The 23,937-nt window shown below is 39.9% G+C and overlaps 1 protein-coding gene across 1 annotated transcript in view; it reads left to right on the top strand.

The window, feature by feature from the left end:
- The window catches only part of GEN1 (GEN1 structure-specific endonuclease), a 33,874-nt gene extending 10,333 nt beyond the window's left edge, over window positions 1-23,541 (top strand). The window contains exons 4-14 of the mRNA XM_073335952.1: window positions 592-768; window positions 2,774-2,884; window positions 9,800-9,873; window positions 10,482-10,573; window positions 13,766-13,916; window positions 14,033-14,069; window positions 14,165-14,245; window positions 16,232-16,362; window positions 18,067-18,128; window positions 18,724-18,867; window positions 19,146-23,541. Coding sequence (XP_073192053.1) covers window positions 592-768; window positions 2,774-2,884; window positions 9,800-9,873; window positions 10,482-10,573; window positions 13,766-13,916; window positions 14,033-14,069; window positions 14,165-14,245; window positions 16,232-16,362; window positions 18,067-18,128; window positions 18,724-18,867; window positions 19,146-20,587 — 2,502 coding nt within the window. The 3' untranslated portion in view covers window positions 20,588-23,541. The remainder of the gene's footprint in view (window positions 1-591; window positions 769-2,773; window positions 2,885-9,799; window positions 9,874-10,481; window positions 10,574-13,765; window positions 13,917-14,032; window positions 14,070-14,164; window positions 14,246-16,231; window positions 16,363-18,066; window positions 18,129-18,723; window positions 18,868-19,145) is intronic.
- Window positions 23,542-23,937: the final 396 nt, after the last annotated feature.

Raw genomic sequence — 23,937 nt, 5'->3', positions numbered from 1 at the left:
ACATGCCCATCTATTACTTTTCCACTTAAGCTATCGCTGTAATTACCACAGAGATGTTATGTGATCATGAATGGGAGGGGACGTGGATCCCTGAGGCACTTCATTAAGATGCGATCCATGATGAAAGTTTAAGAAGTCCTGTTTCATACTTTGTCTTGCCTATGCTCCACCCAAGCTTCACTCATTGTCTACTTCTGTGCCCCTTTCTGCACAGAAGCCTCCTAAGCAATGTATGCCAATCCTCCAGCCTCTCTCCTTCAAAAATCTGATGAGCCTATCTGATCTGTGAATTGTTCTGGCAGGAATGAGCACTAATCACTCAGTGTGTGTTTAGTACTGGGAAACTGAACATAACCATGTCCCTACTCACTATAAATTTAGTTCAGTCAAGGATCTATTCTTTGTTTGCAATGCCACATGTATTGCAAAGTGACACATACAGTGATAGTACTACGTTGATGATAATAATAATGATGGCCACTGCAGACATACACATTACCCTGAGGACCATTTTAAAAAAATGGTTAATTGTAGAAAGGGATGATTGAAGATTCAATCTCTGTCTTCTCTTGAATATTTTTGTTTTTTTAGTGCCTTGAAATGTTGCAGTGTTTAGGATTACCTTGGGTTCAAGCAGCTGGTGAAGCGGAGGCAATGTGTGCTTACCTGAATGCAAATGGATATGTGGATGGCTGCATTACCAATGATGGAGATGTTTTCTTGTATGGAGCTCAAACAGTTTATAGAAATTTCACCATGAATGCAAAGGTACTGTGTTAGGTTTTTTGGAGTCTTTTTTCCTTCAGACTACTTCACTCTCATTATATTGCTCAACTAAATGTGAAGCACCATAAATATTTTGAACAATTAAGTAGGTATCTGTTAGGGCTTCTCCCTCACCCCTCCCTTGATTCTTGTCAGACAGACATAAAGCGGAAGACCAGAATCCAAAGAGGAGGCAATGTAATGGTTATTGGGGTTAATCAAGCAAGTATATCCATAGCTCTGTACACTGCAGAGCTTTTCCCCATTCCTTTTTCCCACCTCCTCCTTCTTAATTATATCTGTAGTGCACACCACTGGTCCCACCCCTTACAATTTATGGTCATGCTCCGTTTTGGAGGGTCATGAGTCTTGGGGCTTTGCTACCACCTCTTTTGTGCCTCATCGGAGGGGTAGGGAGCGAAATTTTGTTTCAGCTAGGGTCATGTTTTCTTTCTCTTTTTAGTGTTTCTTATGCCACCCCTCCTTGCCCCTCCCAACTGGTCGCTTGACCTTACCTTGCGATAGGAGTTGAGGTAGTTGTACATACTAAACTCCCACCAAAGCCAGCAACACTTTAACTCACTTCCTTATTTTTTTTCATTGTGCTATAAACCCCATCTGGTTGTGGGCAAATGCAACGCAGTGTCTTTGTTCACACATGTTGGTAAAAATATCAAAAGTCAAACAGGCAAACAAAACCCAAAATTTTATTTCAGGCAAATATACAGGCCTAAATACTATATTAACGTCACTAACAGTATCATACTTTTGTCTTCCTGTATTTGGTCTTGTTTAAAATCTGTTTTCACACAGCAGACTTTCTTTGCTTGATTTATTAGTGTTCAAGAACTGAATGAATGAGAAAAACAGCTGAGTTGAATAACAAACATGAAATTATCTGCTGTCTGTTTAGGTTTTCTATTACATGAATTCTTATGTGACTTAAAGCTGTAAATTTTATACAGGACACAGCCCTGCAGTGACAGTTGTGTGCCTATAGGAGCAACAGGTCTATGGGGTTAAATAAATGCAAATTCACTTGTTTGCATCTTACATTAAATTAAAATGTGTAACACTTTCACACATGATAATGGCTGCTGCTCCTCAAATCAAGCACTGATGATGCCAATAAAACAGACCACCTGATTAAAATTATGGATACATTAGGAATGTAGTTTGATACCACCCTTGGAGAAGACAGAACATATAACTTCGTTGTGCACTCTTCTATAGCATGCAGAGAGATGAATGCTAAGTCTAAGGCATCAAGCAAGTGCGGTAGCAAATGGAGTAAAGATGGGAGTTTTAAATGTATCCTGGTGTGAGAAACTGTTTTTTAGCTAAAAAAAAGTGCTTGTATCTTTGTGAGAACTAATGGAACAAAGAGAGGCAGAGCTGGGAGCACATAATTTAAAAAAATAAAATGGTGTAGGGCAATTTGCTTGTGTTCATTTGGCTATACATGTGTACAGAGTAAACTAGAGCCCAGTTTTCAAAGTGGGATGCCCTAAATTAGGTGTTCAAATCAGTATTAAAATGGGTATTTACTGTAGTTGTCTAAATATCTGTCGAGGTGCCTAAAAAGTTTGAAAATTGGGTTATAATTTTTTATATTTTTTTAGTTCAGATACTTTGATAGAGGTCAATCCTGACTTCCTCCTCTTCATTCATCCTTTGCAGCTTCAGAGTGTTCTTTTGTAATTCTGTAAGCCTAGGATGTTGGTTAAATTTCTAATCCTTGATTAATTATTTTACTTAAATACAGTTACATTTGTATGTAGATTTTGGAATCTGCAATTCTTAAAATCATGTGGTCAGTCTTCGATATAGGATGATATTTTTGTCAATCATACTTTGTGTAGCAATGACAAATGGCTTGGTCTCTTCTATGCTAGCCATTGAACAACAGTAGGCCAAATTGTTGTTAACCTGTGTCAGCAACAAGCCAATTTGCTAGTCACTTGTGGTCCTGCCTACACTATTCCCAGCTGTAATATTTTTCTTGTAGGACCCACATGTTGACTGCTATACAATGTCCTCTATTAAGGAGAAACTGTGTTGTGACAGAGAGTCTCTGATTGGGCTAGCAATTCTTCTCGGTTGTGATTATCTTCCGAAGGTGAGTAACCTGCAAACTAATTATTTACCATGTTCCTGTGACTTCTATTTTCAGAACATACAGTACCAATTAAGGTTTGAGCATGTATTAAAACGTATGAAATGCATGGTAGACTACAGACTTCTAGCTGAAGAAAGTACTTTAACTCATACTGTAAAGGCATTTTCATAATACTTTGTACTGAAGATTAATGTTGGCAACTCTGTGAGATAGGTAAGTATTATCATTTACAGACGTTTAGCTGGCATGCAACAAATATGTGGATGAGCTGGCATAGGAAAGTAGAAGCCTATTAAAACTTTGAGCTCCCACTCCCACAGTTAAGTCATTAGATTATGCTGTCTGTCCACATTGTGGCTGTAACTATGCTAGTAATAAGCATATTTGAAAATGGGGTAGTCTACAGTACGTTTATGGAAAGCACAGTTGCCAATGTGATTGCTGGTAGACTTTTCTAGACACCGTGGATGTGACCAAAAAGCATGGTTACGTTTAGAAATTGGGGAGTTAACCACTTCTGCTGCAGGGCTTAAAGAAATGTCTAATGAATGCATTTGTCTGGTGTGACCAGACCAGCCTGATACTGCATATCCTGACATTTCATTGGAAACTGCTGCTTGAATGCATGCAGAAGAAGTTGAGGGGAAATAATAGTCTCAGTTTGTAAGTACTGCTGCTCTTGACTAGAAAAAGATGAGCTGAAATGGAAGCTGCCAGTAAGATTGATGTGCACTACTCTTTGCAAACTATGGCAATGAGCACCTCATTATGAAGCTGTTATGATGCTTAGTCTATCCAACTGCTTCTTCATTCCAGGTGAAGTGCAGTGATCTCAAATCCAGTTTACCAGACTAAAACCTCATTTGTGTCTGCCACTTCCACTCAACCAAGAATGGCTCTTGAGTTGTGCTAAACCCTAGTCTCTCAAATATGCAAGATTATCCTTTTGAGAGCTGAAGCTCATTGCAGATTAGAACGTACTGAGTTACATGGCAGAGGCATATCATTCAAACAGGGAGGTGTAACATGTCCTACACTATCTGTTTAGTTTAATTTGCACATATTCACTAATCCCACTCTAACAAAGCCATTGGGAATTTTGCCATTGACATCTGAGGCTCAGGATTAATTCCAGAACAAAAACTCAAATAGAGAGATTCTCTCCCTCCCCTGTAATGTTCCTGCAATTTTTTTTTTTTTTTTTTAAAGGTAAGTGTTTCAGGTACTACTTTCTACTCTAGACCAAGCCTCAGGAATAATTTATAAAATTTCCAAAAGAAAATGACTTTTGTTTCAAGTTGATGGTGTCTGTAAATCAGGTGTTTAAAAACTTTTTTGAATCACCCCACCTGAGCTCCTTTTTTTAAAAAAAAGCTTGGAGCCCCTTCTCCCCAAAATAGCGAGAAGGTACTGCCACCTAGCACTCAGTGTTTAGATGGCATTGTTTGTTCAGATTAGGGGGGTCAAGCACCACAAGTTGCAACACCACTCACTCAAATTTGGTCCCGCCACCCATCTGTCAAGACAGGCCATATTTGAGTAAGTGGCATTATGACCTCTGGTGCTTGGGTGTCTCACACGCTTTTACTTTACTTATTGCATTATCAGAAGACTTGTTTTGCCCTCCCTAGAAACTTTGACATACCTCACACCCTGCCTGAGAACCTCTGCTTTGGATCATGGAGCATCAGTCGTCTGTGGGACCTCTTTGGTAGACAATTCTGACTTTTTTTTTTTAAATAATTTAATTGTCTCACAATGAATAACAAACAATTCTGCTATATGTACTGGTGTATAGTATGCAAAGACCAAGATTAAGTTATGGGAATCAAACGAAGAATTTGAGAATCAAGCAGTGGACATTTGTGTTTTTGGAAGGGATTATCCAGGAGAGGATTTCCTTTTCTTAATGAAGTGCTTTGTAGGCAAAAAGAAAACCAAAGGAAAAACAGAACCTCTGATTTAATAAATAGTACAATGGACTGGGAGCTTCTGAAATACTGGGTTCTTATGTGGTTCTGAAGTGAGTTGGCTATGTAATAATCAAAAAGGCTCTAGAACTATTGCAGCTCAGTAAAAGTGAATGAAGGCAGGACCTCCCAGAAAGAGTTATACTACTGACCCTTAGCTACTACTGCTGAAATCTTAACTTAGAAACCTGAGGGAATAGGTTTTGGGTGAAATATCAAAAAAGAGCTAAGCAGAAAACTGCACCATTCCAGAAAAGGTCTCACTTTTCTTTCTGCAGTCTCTCTCTGGCTGGCTTCTTATGACTGAACATCTTGAGTTGTCAGCCAAAAGGCTTTGCAGAAAAGCAATCACAACTCCTCTTTTTTCCTACACGTGTGCTTGCTCGCTCATACTCATATTACTTTGGTTATCTCTGCAAGAGATATTTCTAATATGCAAAGAAAAGAAATCTGAAAACAAATTATGTAACTGATCTGTGCTGTACACATCACATTTGTCAATAGAGAGAGAATTTGTATCCTCCTCTGAAAACACAGGTATCAGTCTTTTGAGGAACTTAGCCTGTGTTTTCAATGTATTGTAGGGTTCTTAACTTTATTTTCAGTGTCAGGAAACATGAAAATATAAAATCATATTTGGGAAGAATTGCTCTGATTCTGGAGCTGAGAGTTAAATAGCAAAATTATGAAGGTTAGGGCTTGTCAGGGCAAGATTAGCATTTAATGTTTTTCATAACAGGATTAAGAAAGTACATCTTTTAGCCTTGTAAAGGTGTCAGAAAACCTAATGAAAGGCTTGTGAACCAACTCTACTTGGCTCTGCTTGCGTTCCACCAGTTATTTGCTCTGACCTGATGTAGATGATGATAATTTTGATAGGATAAGGGAGGCACAGTCATCTACAATTTGAAAAAATCTCTGAGAAAAAGATGGCAGAACCACAGAATGAAACAGAAGTCAGAAAAGAAGTAAACCTCCAGAGTGAAGACTAGAATGAAGGGCATGAGGAAGGGAGTGAGTCCATATAGCAGCTTCTGTCTTTATTATTTTAAAACGTAAACCAAATAATTAGGTGAAGAAACATAATATTAAGGAGCCACATTCACAGTGGGGTCCAAATAGCCATGTGTACTATTTATATGCAACATGCCCCTTGCAGGGTTCTGATGGCTTTGAAAACATAGAAAGCAGTAAGGGCTTTTAAACACCTCACAAACTATCTAAAGCAGGGGTGGGCAAACCTTTTGGCGCAAGGGCTGCAAAACTGTACGAAAGGCTGGGTATGGAAGGCTGTGCCTCCCCAAACAGCCTGTTCCTCCCCCCACTTCCTGCCCCCGACTGCCCCCCTCAGAACTCCCAACCCATCCAACCCACCCTGCTTCTTGTCCCCTGACCACCCCCTCCTAGGACACCTGCCCCTGACTACCCCCCATCCCCCCCCGGACGCCCACTCCCTATCCAACCGCCCTCTGCTCCTTGTCCCCTGACTGCCCCCTCCCGGGACCCCCCGCCCCTAACTGTCCCCCAGAATCCCACACCCCCACCCCCTGACGGGCCCCACCGGGACTCCCAACCCTCCCTGTTCCCCATCCCCTGACCACGCCCCCCTCCCCGAACCTTCGCCTCATCCAACTGCTCCCTGACTGCTCCCCACCCCCTTACCATGCTGCTCAGAGCAGCAGGAGCTCGCAACCCCGCTGCCCAGCCGGAGCCAGCTGTGCTTCCCACGCTGCCTGGTAGGAGCAGCGGGCCAGAGCAGTGCCCGTGCAGCGGTCTGGCTACGGGGGAGGGGGAACAGCCAGGGAGGGGCCGGGGACTAGCAACACCACCCAATTCTTATGTACAACAGCTTTTTAGCTAAGTTGCTGTGATCAGAATTGATGTTTACCAGTCTTCTTCTGAGGCAGCTGTTGTGGTGGTGGTATTTCTGAAGCATCATGAGAGTGTTTGGCACTTTATAGACAAAATGTACCTGAGAGACCGCAAATCATTAATATATGATAGATCAGGAAAGATGTATTGATATAAAGGTGTCAGAAAACCTAATGAAAGGCTTGTGAAGAGCCAGAGACTACATAGGCCAGAGATGCTGACCAGAGTACTTGAGAAGCAATCTGTACTTTAAAGACCAGCTGTGCCAGTACTGTATGACCAGACATGGGAAGAAAGAGCTATATAGGACAAGCCTGATCTGGTAACCTCAACAGAGACAAAACTATACCTCTACTGAGAGCCAAGCACAACTAGATCCTTCAAGGCCAAACCTGAGATGCACTAATTAGATACCAGAGTCCTAATACAGATCAAAAATAAATTTAACCTGACTATCTCATTCATGTTGTCCTCAGCCATTGAAGAGTATTGTTTAGTTTCTCAGAGGAAGCTTCTAAACCTCAAGAAGTTGTAACTGGTTATCTTCTGGAGTGGCTTCCTGATAACTGTAGTATTAAAAGGAAATAAGAGGTGGTTCATTCTACTTTGACTATAACCATTTATTTCCATATTCGTAGTTAGTTACTCTGAAATGATACATTCCTTAGAAGTAGTTGGAGATTGACATGCTGTAATTAGATGCCTAAGCAGCTGGCCACAGTCCAGTGACAAACTTTTAATTGATTTTTAAATGTGTATTCAAGCTATACAGTTATGTATCCAGTTTATTCAGCTGCAACTCTACAGCTCCCCAGTCCTCTTGAATTATCAATTTATTCATTATGCTAATGATATAACCTATGTTTGTGCTGCAAATTCAAGCCATGTAATTTAGCAGTACTCTGTAAGCTCCTTGGAGTAAGGACTTTGTAAAAAGTCATGCACGCCAGTGGTTCCACAGGAACAATGGATTATAAAAAATCAAAATTAAAGTAGCAATCATTGTTTCATTTACTTTGTCAGTAAATGCCTCCATAGTAGAGCTCTCGGGACTACTGTTTGCTCATATATGGCATGAACAATTTGAGTTACCATTTTTGTAAATTGTCTTTATTTTGTTTAAAGCCTTAATTAACATGCATTAAGCTTATTTGAAGTGATCAGTTGCTCTTACCTATACAAAAATATTTGATAGGACACACTTCTGTCATACAAACATAAGGCCCTTAAGTTTATGTCAGTGTAGTACCAACTAGCTACTTAATTTAATAAGATCTATACATTTTATTGCCACACACAATTTTTCAGTAACTACTTTTACCCAATACATGGGCAGTCATTATCAAATTAGGAATTGGGGGAAGGGGATGGAGGGAGCGACAGTAGAGTTAAACTATTAAAACAAAACTGTCTGGTTAGTAGATCATCATCCCATGTGATAGAGATTGGATGTTTTGGTCTAAAGTCGTTGGGATTAGTATAGCTGAAAATGTAATGGCCTGTGGTATACAGGAGGTCAGACTAGATAATCCCTTCTGTCTTTAAACTCTCTCAAACTCAAGTTTGTCAGGAGTTCAGGAATTCAGTTCTCCATTAACACAAGCTGATTCTCATTCTGTTGCCTTGGATTTCCCAATATCCAAACATTTTGCACTCTGGCCTTACTCTTCGAAGATTCCAAACATTTTTTTACCAAGCTATTTTTTTTTCTTATAGGCCCCTCGCTTTAATTGTTTGAGTTGTCTTCTCATCTAAGTCTCCAATACAACAAAGCACTTAAGTGTGTTTTTAAAGTGCTTGGGTGAATCAGGACGTAAATCTCTGCTTTAGCATGATTTCAAAACAACTCTGTTTTGGCCATTTGACTGTTTAAGGGCCACATCATGCCATTGGTTTCAGTGCTTAAAAAAATAATGTGGAATTCTGCTTGTAAATCAATGGCATAATGTCTCTAAGCCCTGGTCTACGCTACACAGTTAGTTAGGTCAACATAAGGTAGCTTACATCGACATAACTATGTTATTGTACACACTACAGCCTTGCTCCCACTTATGTAAGTGCCCTACTACACCGACATAATAACTCCACCTCCCTGAGAGACGTAGGGCTTATGTCAGTGTAGTTAGGGTGACGGTGTCCATGTAGACACTGGTTTACTTACATTGGCTGTTGGCTGTCATTCTTGTCAATTTCATAGCTCCCTGCTGGAGCTATGAAATTGACAAGAAAGTCTTCCCCACTCCCAGCTGGGCTGCTGCTGGCTGCCTGGGCTCCCCACTCAGAGCCCAGGTGGCTGCCCCATTCCTGACGGAGAAGCAGGAGCTCTGGCAGGTAGCTGGAAGCCCACGGTGCAGCTGGGCTCCCGACAAGGAGCAGAGTTGAGAGCCCGGTCTGTCAGCTCCCTCCATTGCCTCTCTGCTAGCCTGTCTTCCACCCCTTCCACAATATTGTGAATACATTATGGTGTATACTGTCTCTCTGAAATCCAAACCCATGCCTTTATCTCTTTTTATCAAGACAATAGAAGCTCCCTTCTCCGTGGAACTCCTCAAAGTCCCAGCTTCTCAGACCTCTGCTGATGAGAATGTTATTCCACTACTGAGACATGTAAACAAATGTGACCTTCTCTTTTGATTGTCTTTCCAGTCACATCAAGACACACAGTTGAAAATTACCCTCCTGGTTTACACAACCTTTCTTGAAATTGCTCCTGTCTGTCACTATGTTTTTTCTCTACTTTACTCTCCTGTCATCTAATACTGGTACCATCTCTCTCTTCTTCTGTTAGTGCAAGACCCTCTTCTGCAGCTCCTGTCATTTAAAACTACCTTCCTGTTTGTGTCTGTCTTATTGGTCATTTCAAATCTTAGTCAAAACCAATTTTTGTACCCCCACCCATTCCTCTGAATTTCTTTCCTTTTTTCTTTTTTAATGCATGGATTCTGTAAAGCGTTTGGGATGCAGTTTGTGTGAAAGACTACAAAATCGTGTTAGATTACACCTAACAGATATCAATGTTTTACATTAGTTTAAACTTTAATATGTGCCATGTTTCCCTCTCTCTCTCTAAAAGGGAGTGCCAGGAGTTGGAAAAGAACAGGCTTTAAAGTTAATTGAGACTTTGCGAGGTCAAAGTTTACTCCAGAGGTAAAGTTAAAGTTTGTCTTGTCTCCTAAAATATTTCGGGGTTTTAAATTATCTTATTGAAAGGCAGTATTATGATGCAGTTTGAACCTGAGTCTACACTACTCATGTTTTAATTTTTAAGGAAACAAAATATTAAATTACTTACATGATGATCAGCTTTGTATTCAAACAATACATTCTGCCAGGCAAACTATCTTTTTAAAGTTAATTATTGCTTAAAATTACATAAACTCCTAGTCCCTATTCTTGCAAACAACAACACACGTATACATGGTTGCAGGATCGGAGCAGGTAGATCCTGATCCCAAGACCACAAAAGTAATTTGGAAAGACTCTCGTTGACTTTAATGGGCTTTAGATCCTAATGTTGTCTGGTATGACTTGCCCTGTTGCCCCAATGAGTCTTAAAGCTAGACATCCCAATAATCCATAGTACATACTCAAAAGTACATTTACTGCAAACAAATTGTGTAATGGAAAACTGGATAGTTTTAAGAGGATGAATTAGATGGTATGATTTTTTTTCCCTCATATTTAACTTAAGTGGTAGAATTTGCATGAATAAGCTATGAGATTGCATTACATTAACATTTCTAATATAATTTTAGGTTTGATCAATGGAAAGGACAGCTTCAATGTGGTAATGCATCTGCTCTAACAGTTAACAAGATGACTCATTGTTCTGTGTGCCATCATCCAGGTCAGTATGAAAAGGGGTAGATTTTTGTTTTAATTTGAGATACATTTTATTTGCTCCCCCAACCAGCGCCCCTGGGTAATGATGCTGCCCTGCATTCTGGAGCTTTATAAGTATAATACCTTTTTAAAAAGGATAATGCCCTTTAAAATATTTTAAATCACTTGCATTAAAAATTGCTTTTTATGTAGGTCTCAACTTCTGGATTATGTTTCTTTAAAAAGTATAAAAGGTCTCTCTTGCGGATTGGTGATGGAGTAAGAACTTTTTTATTTTTTTTAACCGGCAGGCCGCTGGTACAAGCCTAGGCCCTGTTGTGTGCAGAAGTTGTTAACAGTGAATTGCTGTTAGGCGGTGTAGGTCTAGTTTGGGCAGGTGTATACATCACAAACTGCCATCATAGTTGGTACCTTTTTGGCAGTGTCAAGAAAGAGGGCAGAGACTGAACTGACATTGAGACTGAACGACTCAGTCATTCATGCTGGCAGGCCCTCCATTGACAGGATTGAGATATATTAGCAGAGAAGATTTGCATTGCTATTCCTCTCACTGTCTGGATTTTATTTTTAAAGTGGCATTCAGTCTCAAGGACTCTGTTCAAACCCAATGCTGCTTACAGCAAGAATATTTTTTTTTTTTGGAGGGGATAGAGAGAGAGAGAGAGAGTCTTTCATTCCACAGTTTTTCACTATCTCACGTATGCATGATGTTTGTGGGCCTTTAGAGAGAGAATTTTCCAGAATAACATTCTGCAACATTTGAACTAACAAGAAAAATCTGATTTTTATTGTAACTATTACTTGGTATTGCTAGTGTGCTTAGCTCTGTATACAGCAGCTTTTGGTGATATACCCATGTATATGGGTATATGACAGGTTTTAAGGTAGCAGCCTTGTTCGTCTATATCCGCAAAAAGAAAAGAAGTACTTGTGGCACCTTAGAGACTAACCAATTTATTTGAGCATAAGCTTTCGTGAGCTACAGCTCACTTCATCGGATGCATTCAGTGGAAAATACAGTGGGGAGATTTATATACACAGAGAACGTGAAACAATGGGTGTTACCATACACACTGTAACCAGAGTGATCAGGTAAGGTGAGCTACTACCAGCAGGAGAGCGGGGGCGGGGGAAACCTTTTGCAGTGATAATCAAGGTGGGCCATTTCCTAAAGAAACTACACCATTTGCTCAAGGAACTCCCTGAAAAAGCACAAAAACAAATCCGCACAGACACACCCCTAGATCCCCGACCAGGGGTATTCTAACTGCTACCCAACATCCATAAACCTGGAAATCCTGGACGCCCCATCATCTCAGGCATTGGCACCCTGACAGCAGGATTGTCTGGCTATGTAGACTCCCTCCTCAGGCCCTACGCTACCAGCACTCCCAGCTATCTTCGAGACACCACTGACTTCCTAAGGAAACTACAGTCCATCGGTGATCTTCCTGAAAACACCATCCTAGCCACTCTGGATGTAGAAGCCCTTTACACCAACATTCCACACAAAGATGGACTACAAGCCATCAGGAACAGTATCCCCGATAATGTCATGGCAAACCTGGTGGCTGAACTTTATGACTTTGTCCTCACCCATAACTATTTCACATTTGGGGACAATGTATACCTTCAAGTCAGCGGCACTGCTATGGGTACCTGCATGGCCCCACAGTATGCCAACATTTTTATGGCTGACTTAGAACAACGCTTCCTCAGCTCTCGTCCCCTAATGCCCCTACTCTACTTGCGCTATATTGATGACCTCTTCATCATCTGGACCCATGGAAAAGAAGCCCTTGAGGAATTCCACCCTGATTTCAACAATTTCCATCCCACCATCAACCTCAGCCTGGACCAGTCCGCACAAGAGATCCACTTCCTGGACACTACGGTGCTAATAAGCGATGGTCACATAAGCACCACCCTATACCGGAAAGCTACTGACCGCTATTCCTACCTACATGCCTCCAACTTTCATCCAGACCACACCACACGATCCATTGTCTACAGCCAAGCTCTACGATACAACGGCATTTGCTCCAACCCCTCAGAGATCTTGTAGGTGTTTGTCTCTGTCTATCAAGTGTTCTTACAACTACAATACCCACCTGCTGAAGTGAAGAAACAGATTGACAGAGCCAGAAGAGTACCCAGAAGTTACCTACTACAGGACAGGCCCAACAAAGAAAATAACAGAATGCCACTACCCATCACCTTCAGCCCCCAACTAAAACCTCTCCAACGCATCATCAAGGATCTACAACCTATCCTGAAGGATGACCCATCACTCTCACAGATCTTGGGAGACAGATCAGTCCTTGCTTACAGACAGCCCCCCAAATACTCACCAGCAACCACACACCACACAACAGAACCACTAACCCAGGAACCCATCCTTGCAACAAAGCCTGTTGCCAACTGTGTCCACATATCTATTCAGGAGACACCATCACAGGGCCTAATAACATCAGCCACACTATCAGAGGCTCATTCACCTGCATATCTACCAATGTGATATATGCCATCATGTGCCAGCAATGCCCCTCTGCCATGTACCTTGGCCAGACTGGACAGTCTCTACGTAAAAGAATAAATGGACACAAATCAGATGTCAAGAATTATAACATTCAAAAACCAGTCGGAGAACCCTTCAGTCTCTTTGGTCACTCAATTACAGACCTAAAAGTGGCAATACTTCAACAAAAAAACTTCAAAAACAGACTCCAACGAGAGACTGCTGAATTGGAATTAATTTGAAAACTGGATACAATTAACTTAGGCTTGAATAAAGACTGGGAGTGGATGTGTCACATTACACAAAGTAAAACTATTTCCCCATGTTTGTTCCTGCCCCCCCCTTCCTCAGACATTCTTGTCAACTGCTGGAAATGGCCCACCTTGATTATCACTACAAAAGGTTCCCCCTGCCACCCCACACCTTACCTGATCGCTCTCGTTACAGTGTGTATGGTAACACCCATTGTTTCATGTTCTCTGTGTAAATAAATCTCCCCACTGTATTTTCCACTGAATGCATCCGATGAAGTGATCTGTAGCTCACAAAAGCTTACGCTCAAATAAATTTGTTAGTTTCTAAGGTGCCACAAGTAATCCTTTTCTTTCAACTTTATGAAACACTAGTGTAGTTTGAGAAACATGGTTCATCTCGTTCTCTTTCTTCCTTTTTCTGTAGGCTCTTGTAAGGACCATAAGTTCAGTGGATGTAAACTGTGTGGAAGTATTAAGTACTGTGAACCCCATGACTACCCATACTGCTGCCCTTGTGAGTGGTATTGTTCAGAGCGAGCGAAACAGACAAATGCAATGGAGGACAATATCAGAAAGTAGGAATGTCTTCAAAATGAACTGCTCCTCATTGCTTTCAGGTGCAGGTTGAGCATGCAAGTCCTGCATCACACACATTTCTATCCTATTCCTAATGTGTATGTTTTACTTGCAGAAAAGCTAGAGGTTGTGAGGGCTTTCCATTTTCTGAGGTAACTAAAAAGCCTGCTAAAGGTTCATTTTGAATTAGTGAATTGGATTTTCAGCTAACTTTCTTCTAAGTGTCCTCTTTTTGCTTTATTTCAAGGTTATTGAAGAATTTCTTGTAAACAAAAACAAGCTGGTCAGGATAATGGAGTGCCAGAGGCCAAATTTATTGTCCTTTCAGGTACAGAATGATACATAGAGAATCCAGCTCTTTGACATGTTATATTTGTTAGTATGCAATGCACTTGAGAATATTAATGTTAATTAGTAACTTTTATTAGTGGGAAGAATGAAAGAACCTTGCTACAACCTTAATATACATATTTGTTTGGAAATCTGAAATTAAGGCCTTAGAATAGCTGTAGAAGGGGACAATGTAGTGAGAGAAACAGGAAAACAGGGTCACTCACAACTACTGCAGCTTTAGCTAGATATGAAGTTCCTTTTCACATCCTGTCCTGAATAGTTGAGTTATGGCAGCTGGTCCTCACTTACCAGTTCTGAATTGCCACCTACCAAATTTGAAGGCTTTTCGGTGACAGTCCATCATCCCAAAAATTCAAAGATCTGCCCTGGCATGCTCCCCTGAGGTTATGTGAGTGGATGTAGATTTTATCAGCCTACAGTGTGCGTGAGAGAGAGAGATCAATGTATCATTAACACTGTTTTCCAGTACAATGGGTGAGATCCTCATCTGGTGTAAAACAGCACAGCACAACTGACTTCAGTGTAACTAGTATGACTTACAGTAGTTACAGATCTGGACCATTAATAGATAGCTCCATAGGAGTGAGCAGAATGTAGCTTTCTGCCTAGTGGGAAAGGAGGAGGATGATCTATTAAACAAGAAAATAATGGGGGGCCAGGAAATACCTAAAAATAACAACCCTACAGAGAGAAGGAAAGCATGCAAGGGAGAGAGCGGGCAGAGAACACATGAGAGAAACTGGACAGAATAAAAGAGAATTTGGTGGCAACTGTCATGGGTTGGTAAAAAGGACACATTGTAATGTCCATTTGCTAATCTGTAGCAAAGAGAGCTGCATCATATATTATTTAAAAAAAAAAAAAAGTGAACCGCTGGTCTCTTCTTTCAAGAAATCTGTTTCGATATTGATGTTATATTGTTCTTCTAAGCATTAGTGCTATAAATGATGCCTTCATTGTGCTGTTGAACTAGGCTGACTACCAGTAGCCTACCAGTGAGAACTCTGCATTTATACATTTAATCAAACTCTAAGATGTGTTTTAGTTGTACTCTTATCAATACAAAAGGACACATGATTGAAATGTATACATGAAATTATATTTAATCAACACAGTTGAAGAGGTCACCTTACAGTAGAACAGCTTTGTCTATAAGTCTGTAGATAAAATTTGAGACTGATATTTACAATGCAAAGATTGGTGATGCCATTTAGTGCTAATCACAGAAATACGCCAGCCCTTTATGCCTTGAGTGAGTGATTATGTTCTTGTGCCCAGAAAAGAATTCTCCCAGGTTTATTGTGCGGGGTGATTTCAGTGTCCATTGGGACAATGACTCTTCTAGATTGACTTACAGACTACCCAGCAACATAAATGTGCAATCTTATCAAGTGGATTCTTGTGGCATAAAAGAGAACTATCCATCTGAATTTTGTTTTGGGGCTGATGTACAGAAGTTGGAAACCATACCCTTCTTGGTTAGGTCATCTCCAAGGCTAATGTTAAGGCTCACCTTTCCTGGCAGGGCAGAAGATCTGTTTTGATGTTCCACCTTCTCAGACTACTGGCACAGTTTACAAGAATGATGTATAGACAATGGACCATTAATGAGTACTCTAGTGGAATGTGATAAAAATCTGTGGGGGTGCATGCATGGGAGAGATACGTTATCAGAATCTGATGAGAAAATTTTTAGCTTTCAATGTGGCCTTCCCATTCCTCCTGCTGCTACTATACAACTGCTCCCTTAACTCTCAGATGAGCAGGCTGCTATATCTATCCTCTTATGGATGTCCATTATTCTGCCATCTTGCACTGAGAGGTCATTAGTGTCTTACCATAAGGTGGGTATTGAACCGATGTATAAAACATAATAGATATTTAAAGTGTCCATTGAAATAACTGTTAAGGACACTGTAACAACAAAGTAAGAAGGTATTAAGGTTGTGTTTCTTAACAGAGATTTGCTTTTGAGAAGATGGAATGGACCAAACACTATGCATGCAAGAAACTGTTGTCACTGTTGACACGCTATGACATGATCAAAAGAAAGTCTGGTCAGACAGATACAGAGCAACTGCAGGCAATACGGTAACGTAATTTGTGAAGTTTTTGAATTCACTCCATATTTCTGTTCACTTTTGTTGCTGGAGAAAATCTTATTACTTATGAAGTAAAATTTACTTCCTCCTTTTACCTCATCCTTGAGTTATGTGCTGCCTTTTGAAAATGGTAAAAGCTTAAAGCAGTGTCACATTTCTGTCATTGCTGCTACACAAAAGTAAAGTGTAAAGTAAAATGTGTACAAAAGTTTCTTTAATGCTAGTTTATAGATCATGATTCTTCACTTTTAGCCATAGTCTCCTCAACTTCAATGGGACTATACATGAGATACCACACTATGGGCATGAGTCTTTGCTCATTGAAGTCCATGCACAATCAGGCCTGTGGTCTATAAATCTTAGTGGGTAACAGTTTGCAGCTGGGGAGCTGAAGTTCTTGTCATACCTACTGGCTTTTCTCTTGTTATGGCTAATAGTGAATGGTCTTGCTGTTGAATTTTACTATACTTTCTTGTCAAGAACGAATATCATTATTGTCTAACTCTGTTAAACTTTCAGTTCAGTGTTACCATCAAATTCTAGTACCAATTAAGCAAAAAAGGGGATGCAGAGAGGCTGTGCACTGCTTAGATGATATACCCACACACATTGCCAGTATGTACCTGTGACAATCTCATCACCAATCTTGCACCCTCATGGATACCCAAAGACATCTGATTACCCTTCTCCTTTCCTGCATGGGTGCAAAGCCACCACTGAGCAGAGTTATGCCTACTACATAGCATAGTAATTTCCCTTTCTGCTTCTGTGTAGCACATCCAGTTTCCATATATGCAGGATTAGTGCCTAAAACCTGGTTCAGCACACATTTACCCATTTTTACTTTATTGTGAGTAGTTCCATTGATTTCAGTGGGACTGCTCACAGATGTGAAATAGCACAAGCGGTAAGGTGAGTTTTTGCAGGATCAGTGGTGGTTATTCAGAATTCTGTCCCAAAGAAATATTGGAAGCAGGGACTGAGTGGTTTGTAGGAGTGTTAGTAGGACGTGGAACTTCTTAACCTCTAAGTTGCTGGTTCAAATCAACTTAATTTTGCTATTGGCAGTGATCATCTGATGGCTGCTCACTTGCAACTGTCAGTGTAACAAAAAAGCATCGGCAGCGTATGTACACACACACACACACACCCCTAAATAAACTGCACAATGCAGATAAAATGAATATTGCCCCCCAAGCAATATCTCTCTGGCTCAAAACTCTCCAGTCTGAGCAAAGAGACACAAGAAGTGAATGAACTGAGTCACAACTACTGTGTCAGATCGTCCACATGCTAGGGTTGATGGCGATAGGCAGGGCAGTATGAGGAAGTTTTTCAGTATCACTGCCTTTGTATCTCTTTTGAGAAGGGGACTTCGCTCTCCAGTGATGCTCATCTGGTACCTGTTTATGACCTCTACGTTCACTAATGGTCTGTTTAAATGTTCAAAGTCAAGAACTGAAGTTTATTATTTACCCGCACCAAAGAAAAAATTACAATCTTAAAAGAAAATCTTTCTGATTTTTAGAATCTGTACTAAATCTACTGATAGAGGAATAGGATTTTTTTCCCTCTGATTAATTTGCATGGATTATAAAATTAAAATTTTGCAATAGGTTTGTGATTTTTCATATTTCTTGCTTTAGCAAAATCACTTAGTGAAGTTGGTACCATGTCTGCTTTTGTTTCACAGGATAGTCAAGACACGTGTTAAAAATGGAATTCCTTGTTTTGAAATTGAATGGCAAAAACCAGGTTGGTGCTGTCTTGTAAACGCATGGGTTATTCTGTAATGTAACTAAAAACAGTGGACAAAAATCCCCTTTAAAGGAAGTGGGCAGCCAGCAATGTGCACAAGTGACCTGTAGTACAGATTGGACAACTGTTCTATGAACGTATGCAGAAAACACACACTTTTAAAATCAAACAGCTTGACAGTGCAAACAATGAACCCTTGGTGGGGGAGGAGTTGTCTGTGGCAGTCTTTAGGCGTGTCAGAGCAGCACTTGGTGCACAGTTGGAGGAGAGCAAAGATGCCCCTTACACTGGCTTGGGGATCACGACAGCACATTGGACTCCAGTTTTATTTCTTCTTGGCCCCAGCATATCCCCTGTATTATGGTGGCACTACTTCAAATGAAAAAATCCCCCAGGATAGGAGAATCTCAACTGCCCGCATCAGACTGGTGCAAAGGGGCCGTAGCATGACCAGGGTCTGGCCTGTAATCTTCTGCTACTGACATTTATATTGAAAATTGTAGGTAAGGACAAGGAAACGGCATTGTTCTTGCTTTGGTCCTTTCCCTTTCTCCATGCCCTCAGCCCTAATGTGCCTTTGTTAATTTTCTAGAGCATTATGTTACAGCAGATGATCAGCCCACAGAGTCCTTTGTGGTTACAGTAGAAGAAGAATCTTTGTTTCAGTCTGCCTATCCTGACATAGTTGGCATCTATAAAGTGGAAAAGTTGGAAGTTTTGGAAAAAAAACAGAGAAGTAAGTTTGAAAGCTGACCAGTGCTTAGCACTCTGTGAGTACTGCCATAACACAAATAATAAAGATATTTTCAGGACTGCATCAGCTCTTCCATAGCTGTTTATACATCATATTCAGTGGAAGATTATGCCCCTAGCAAGATCCCATCTCCTTCTCTCACCCTGCTCTTTTTCATCTGCTAGCATTATAAATTCTGAACAGCTGAGGTTAATTTTTGTTTTTTACTTTGACAGCAAAGAAACACCTATTGTTTATATATGGTCTTTTTGTCTTTTCAGGTAAGAAAAATAAAGAAAAAGAACACTCAGATATCGATGGTAAAGTTACTGATCTTCTGTCTCTGATGAATTTGCAATCTACATGTGAAAGCTTTCCTGAGCAGAATTGCAAGTCAGATTTAAAAACTTTTCCTGATAATCAAATGCAGCAGAAAATTGTCTCCAAATCTAATGATTCCCTTTTAGCTGCAGATTTCTCCACTGTAATTGCGCAGTTACAAAACCCAGTATCTACCCTTCCTCTAACTGCTTCACCCAACACTCAATATCAGAGTGTTTTAGATGACTCTCTTACTTCAGCAGCACAGTTTACTCAACTCCCTGAGGCATCATCCTCTTATGTTTCCTGTATGATAGCTGATCTACAATTGAGTGGCATTGATTGGGAAGGAACCTCCTTCAGCATTTCACCAGCACATGCTGATTCTGCCTGTTTTTCAGTGTCTGAGCTTGGTGCATCTAATAATTGTATAAGCCAACCATGTACACTTCAGCACAAAACAAGAGAAAACACAAAATATTCTGGTGCTACACAATCCACTGATCCTTGCAGCAGAGCAGAGTATTTGGTTCCTACCCCTACTGATCTGGTAGGACAGCTTCAGAAGTTGCCTTTAAGAGAACGAATATTTCTGAAGACGTCTGTGCAGAAAGATACTTCACTGTCTCTAAACATAGTGCAACCAAAACCTTTACAGTTGTTGAAACAAATGAAAGAAACATCAATTCCTGAGACTGTTTCCACTTATCCTTCAATTCAATTAAGTGACTCCACAAAGAAAATCAAAATGTTATCAGAAAAATATTTGAGGGTCTCTAGTATACAAAATTACCAGGAACAGTACAAAAAACCTGGCAACCTGCTACAAATGGAGCAAAAATACCCCAAACAAAACTGTTCAAAGTCTGTGGGTTTGAGCAGTCAAGCAGCAGAGCCTTTGCACTCCAAAGGTGAATCACTGAAGTTAGCAAAGGCCAAAGATAACTGTCACATTAGAAAATTCTCTGCTCAAGCTACTTGGAAAACTTCCATTAAAAAGAGTGTTTGCCATGAGAGACCTTCTTCTAGTGAGGACAGTGATGATGGGAATATGATGGATAAAAATCAGACTTATAGAATTAAACAGCAGAGGCAACCGAATCCAGCTCAGATGAAGGAAAACACCACTAAAGAGAGGGGTAACGGAGGATCAAGTCTTCCAACTAAACAGAGAGAGAAAGTGGCAAATTTAAAAATAACTAGCAATAATTTGTCAATGGAAGTATCTCCAAAACCTGCCTCGGTAGTGGAAGCTAACAGTATTGGGCTTGGGAAACTATCATTTAAAAGATTAGATTCCTGTTCTTCTCTGCAACAAAGCAAAAATGACGACTGTGATGTATGGGTAGGTAGTCCCCTGCCTCTGTCTGAAAGGCTTAAACTAAGACTCAAAAGCAATTAGTACTTCATAAAAAATACATTATGCTAAACAGTTAACTTGGTGTCTAAAACTCCTACATAGTTCCTCTCCTCATATTTATAGCATTGGTATATGCAAGCTCAAGAGACACTGTGTTGCTAAGTTGACATAGTCCTAATTAATAAAAAGCATTGTGAAGTCCTGGTTACTTGGTAGTGAAGTTTGAAATGTAAACATTGTCAAAATTATGCAGTCCCTGGAGTACAGCTGACATGCACTGATATCCATTTACGACTGTATAGTGTTTTCTTTCCATAAGCACCATAGCCATGGACATAATATACAACACTGATATTTTATTCCAAAGGAGGTAAGGTTTATTTAATGAAGCATTAGCCTTTCGGCTTGTAAAGATAGACTCATAATATAGTTACAGTGTGCTATGCTGCTACCAGGTGTCCTCAGCAAGACAAACTGATACAGCTTTTGTGTAACTGAAATTCCCCATTGTACTCCACTCTCTTGATGGGGTGTTAACTTTAAAACAGGCTTACAAATACTTCGTTACCAGTGGTGTTGAGCATTTTTAAAATAAATGACCAGATAAATTCAGCAGTTGAGCTTGTCCAGCGTGGCTGAATTTATTTGTCTGACATGTCCTGTAATAAACTGCTAGAACACATGCATGTTCCAGAAAAGGATTAATAACCACTTGAATCAGTGCCAGCTGAGTGGACTCAAAGTGAGTATTTTAGGTGCTTTCTATTTCTGTAATTGCTATCTCTGAACTTTTATTTAAATGTAATTGAATTAAATTAATGTTTGTAGCTGGTGGCATTTTTTTGCTACAGAACAAGAAGCATGAAATCTCTGCAAGATTTGACTTGCCTTTAAGTAATAGCAGAGAAGAGGTTAAATTATAGGAAACCTAAAATTAAATTTGTTATTGCAACTTCATTTTCAAGCATGACATATTTTAAATAATTGTAAAAGGAGCCTTGAAATTAGACTTAAAACAAAAAAGCAACACAATAGTTCTCATCCATTAATACAGAGATACAGCTCAATGGGACTACATATCCCAAAATACAATACAAATTCCCACAGATCACCAGTGAATTCCCCATTGGCTGTAGGTCAGGGGTTCTCAAACTGGGTGTTATGACCCCTCAAACTGGAGGTTGTGACCCCTTAGGGGGTCATGAGGTGGTTACGTGGGGGTCACGAGCTGTCAGCCCATGTAGGGGTTTGGCAATGGGCAGGACTGACAAGCCTGAGCCCCTGTTAAATTAAATTAATTTAATAGTAAATTAACACACACTCCTATTTTTAATTGGGGGGGGGGTCACATTCAGAGGCTTGCTGTGTGAAGGGGGTCACAATACAAAATGTTTGAGAACTGCTGCGGTAGGTGAAGTTATGCATGACTTCATCATAGCTAGCAGTCAATGAAGAAGACTTTTTGATCAAGAAGGAATAATGTCAGGTTTAGAGAATTTGTAGAAATTAGAAGAACCTCTGATCTCAACTAATCAATCCCCTTCCCTCTTGCAGGACAGTTCCCTTCAATATATTTCCCAGGAAAGGGGAGAAATGGCTCCTTTACAGTAATTTTCCATGAGTTCCTCTTCTCCAAAATGAGGGAAATAGTATTTCCTTACCTCACAGGGGTTTGTGAAGGTAAAAATATTTAAGTAGTGTGAGATGTTTAGATACTACAGTAATGGAGGTGATAAGTACATAAAATAGAATGGAAAAGAGAGACATTTAAACAGAAAACTCAAGATCGGTAACTTTTTGGGAGGGTCAAGCCTTGGTCCAGCCAGGTGGCAAGAGAGAGTGATTAAAACTACTTCTGAAAATAATAGCATTTATTCTAGCTACATAAAGGAATGAAGCAAAAGAATCATTAGTATACATATGAAAAGGTGATCATGAAATGCAGTTACTAGAAAATGTGAGCAGGGATCAGTGGTTGACTAGGTCAGGACTACTACATTTTGAGAGACCAATGCTATAAGTAACTACAGAATTGTCTGTGTGGTTGTCTGTCGTCTTTTTACTTGGTCATGATTTTATCTTTTGAAGGTATTGTTTTTAAAACTGCCCATTGATTTTGGAGACTGAATGAATGTTGGAAGAAGAACTGTACTTTCTTTACCTAGAAAAACAAGAAAGATGCAGCTCCTACTCTTTTGCTTTGATGGAATAAGATTTGGAATTATTAAGCATTTAAAATGAGTGTCCTCTCCATTTTGTGACCATTTTCCTATTTTTCCCTCTTGGAATATGGGGCCTGATGATTATTAGACATTAGAGGTGTTCTCAGAGGATGTTCCACTACAGCCATGAATTTTGCTTGGCCTTTGTAACTGCATAGATGGATGATACCTTGTAAGTATTTTGTCAGGATTCAGATTTGAACCCACTCTTCCTTGGCTCATCGAGGTCAGATATGTAAAGTATATCTATTAAAGATTCCAGCACTGCTGGGAATCAGTGTATTCTTGGAATCCCTGTAAGAGCCACATTCAGTCCTACAGCTCAGGTCCAGGCATGTGAAACAGACAGGAAATATATAATTTCTAATGCCTGATTCATCTCTACTTTTCACAAGCTTTGCACCTGTGTAACTCCATTATCAGGAGCAACTTTGGTGAAGATATACACCAATGTGAGAGGAAAATAATCCTAAAACAGTTCAGCTCACCCTTGCAATGAGTTGGCACAGACCATATAGCCTTGTGCTGGTGAATCTGTTAAGTAAAGCTTGGGATATCTTTCCAATGAAGAAACCCACCTATGTTAGAAATGTTACTTTTCTGTTTTGTCATCTTGCATTAAATATGTTGAATCTAATTAGGAGACTGTTAGGCCAGTAAACCTTTTGTCCTATACTGAATAATGATTGTGGTAGTACTAGACTTCTAAATAGACATCTAGACATAGAAAATGTTCTTACATATTATTGTATCTAATTGCACCATTTGTACTGAAGACCAAGATATGTGTTTACCTTTATTATGCTTATTATATCTGATTTTTTTTCAAAATGTTCTTTACCTACAAAATGTTGTGGATAAAAGTAATTAAGTGTTTGAAAATGTAATTAATTATGTATTGCAAAATATAATTTGTACCAAAACAATCTCTTCATGATTTTAACTTAATGCGGCTCTTTTTTCTATTAAAGTATTAGGTTTTTGATTAATTTCTGTGGAAAATGTAAGTGTTAAACTAGCGAAGAGAAGTTTACACTCTTTACTGTACTTGCAAGAGGGGGAAAAAATCAGAGGATGATACAGTTTAAACAGCTGTATTTAATAGTTCATGTTACAAAATTGTTCTCATGTTTGCACTCGCTTGCTGTCTGGCCCAGTGACTCTCTTTAG

This window comes from Lepidochelys kempii, chromosome 3, assembly GCF_965140285.1.
Source record: "Lepidochelys kempii isolate rLepKem1 chromosome 3, rLepKem1.hap1, whole genome shotgun sequence".
Classification (NCBI taxonomy): domain Eukaryota; kingdom Metazoa; phylum Chordata; order Testudines; family Cheloniidae; genus Lepidochelys; species Lepidochelys kempii.
Note: the sequence above shows the minus strand (reverse complement) of the source record. Positions and strands in the feature narration are given on the sequence as shown.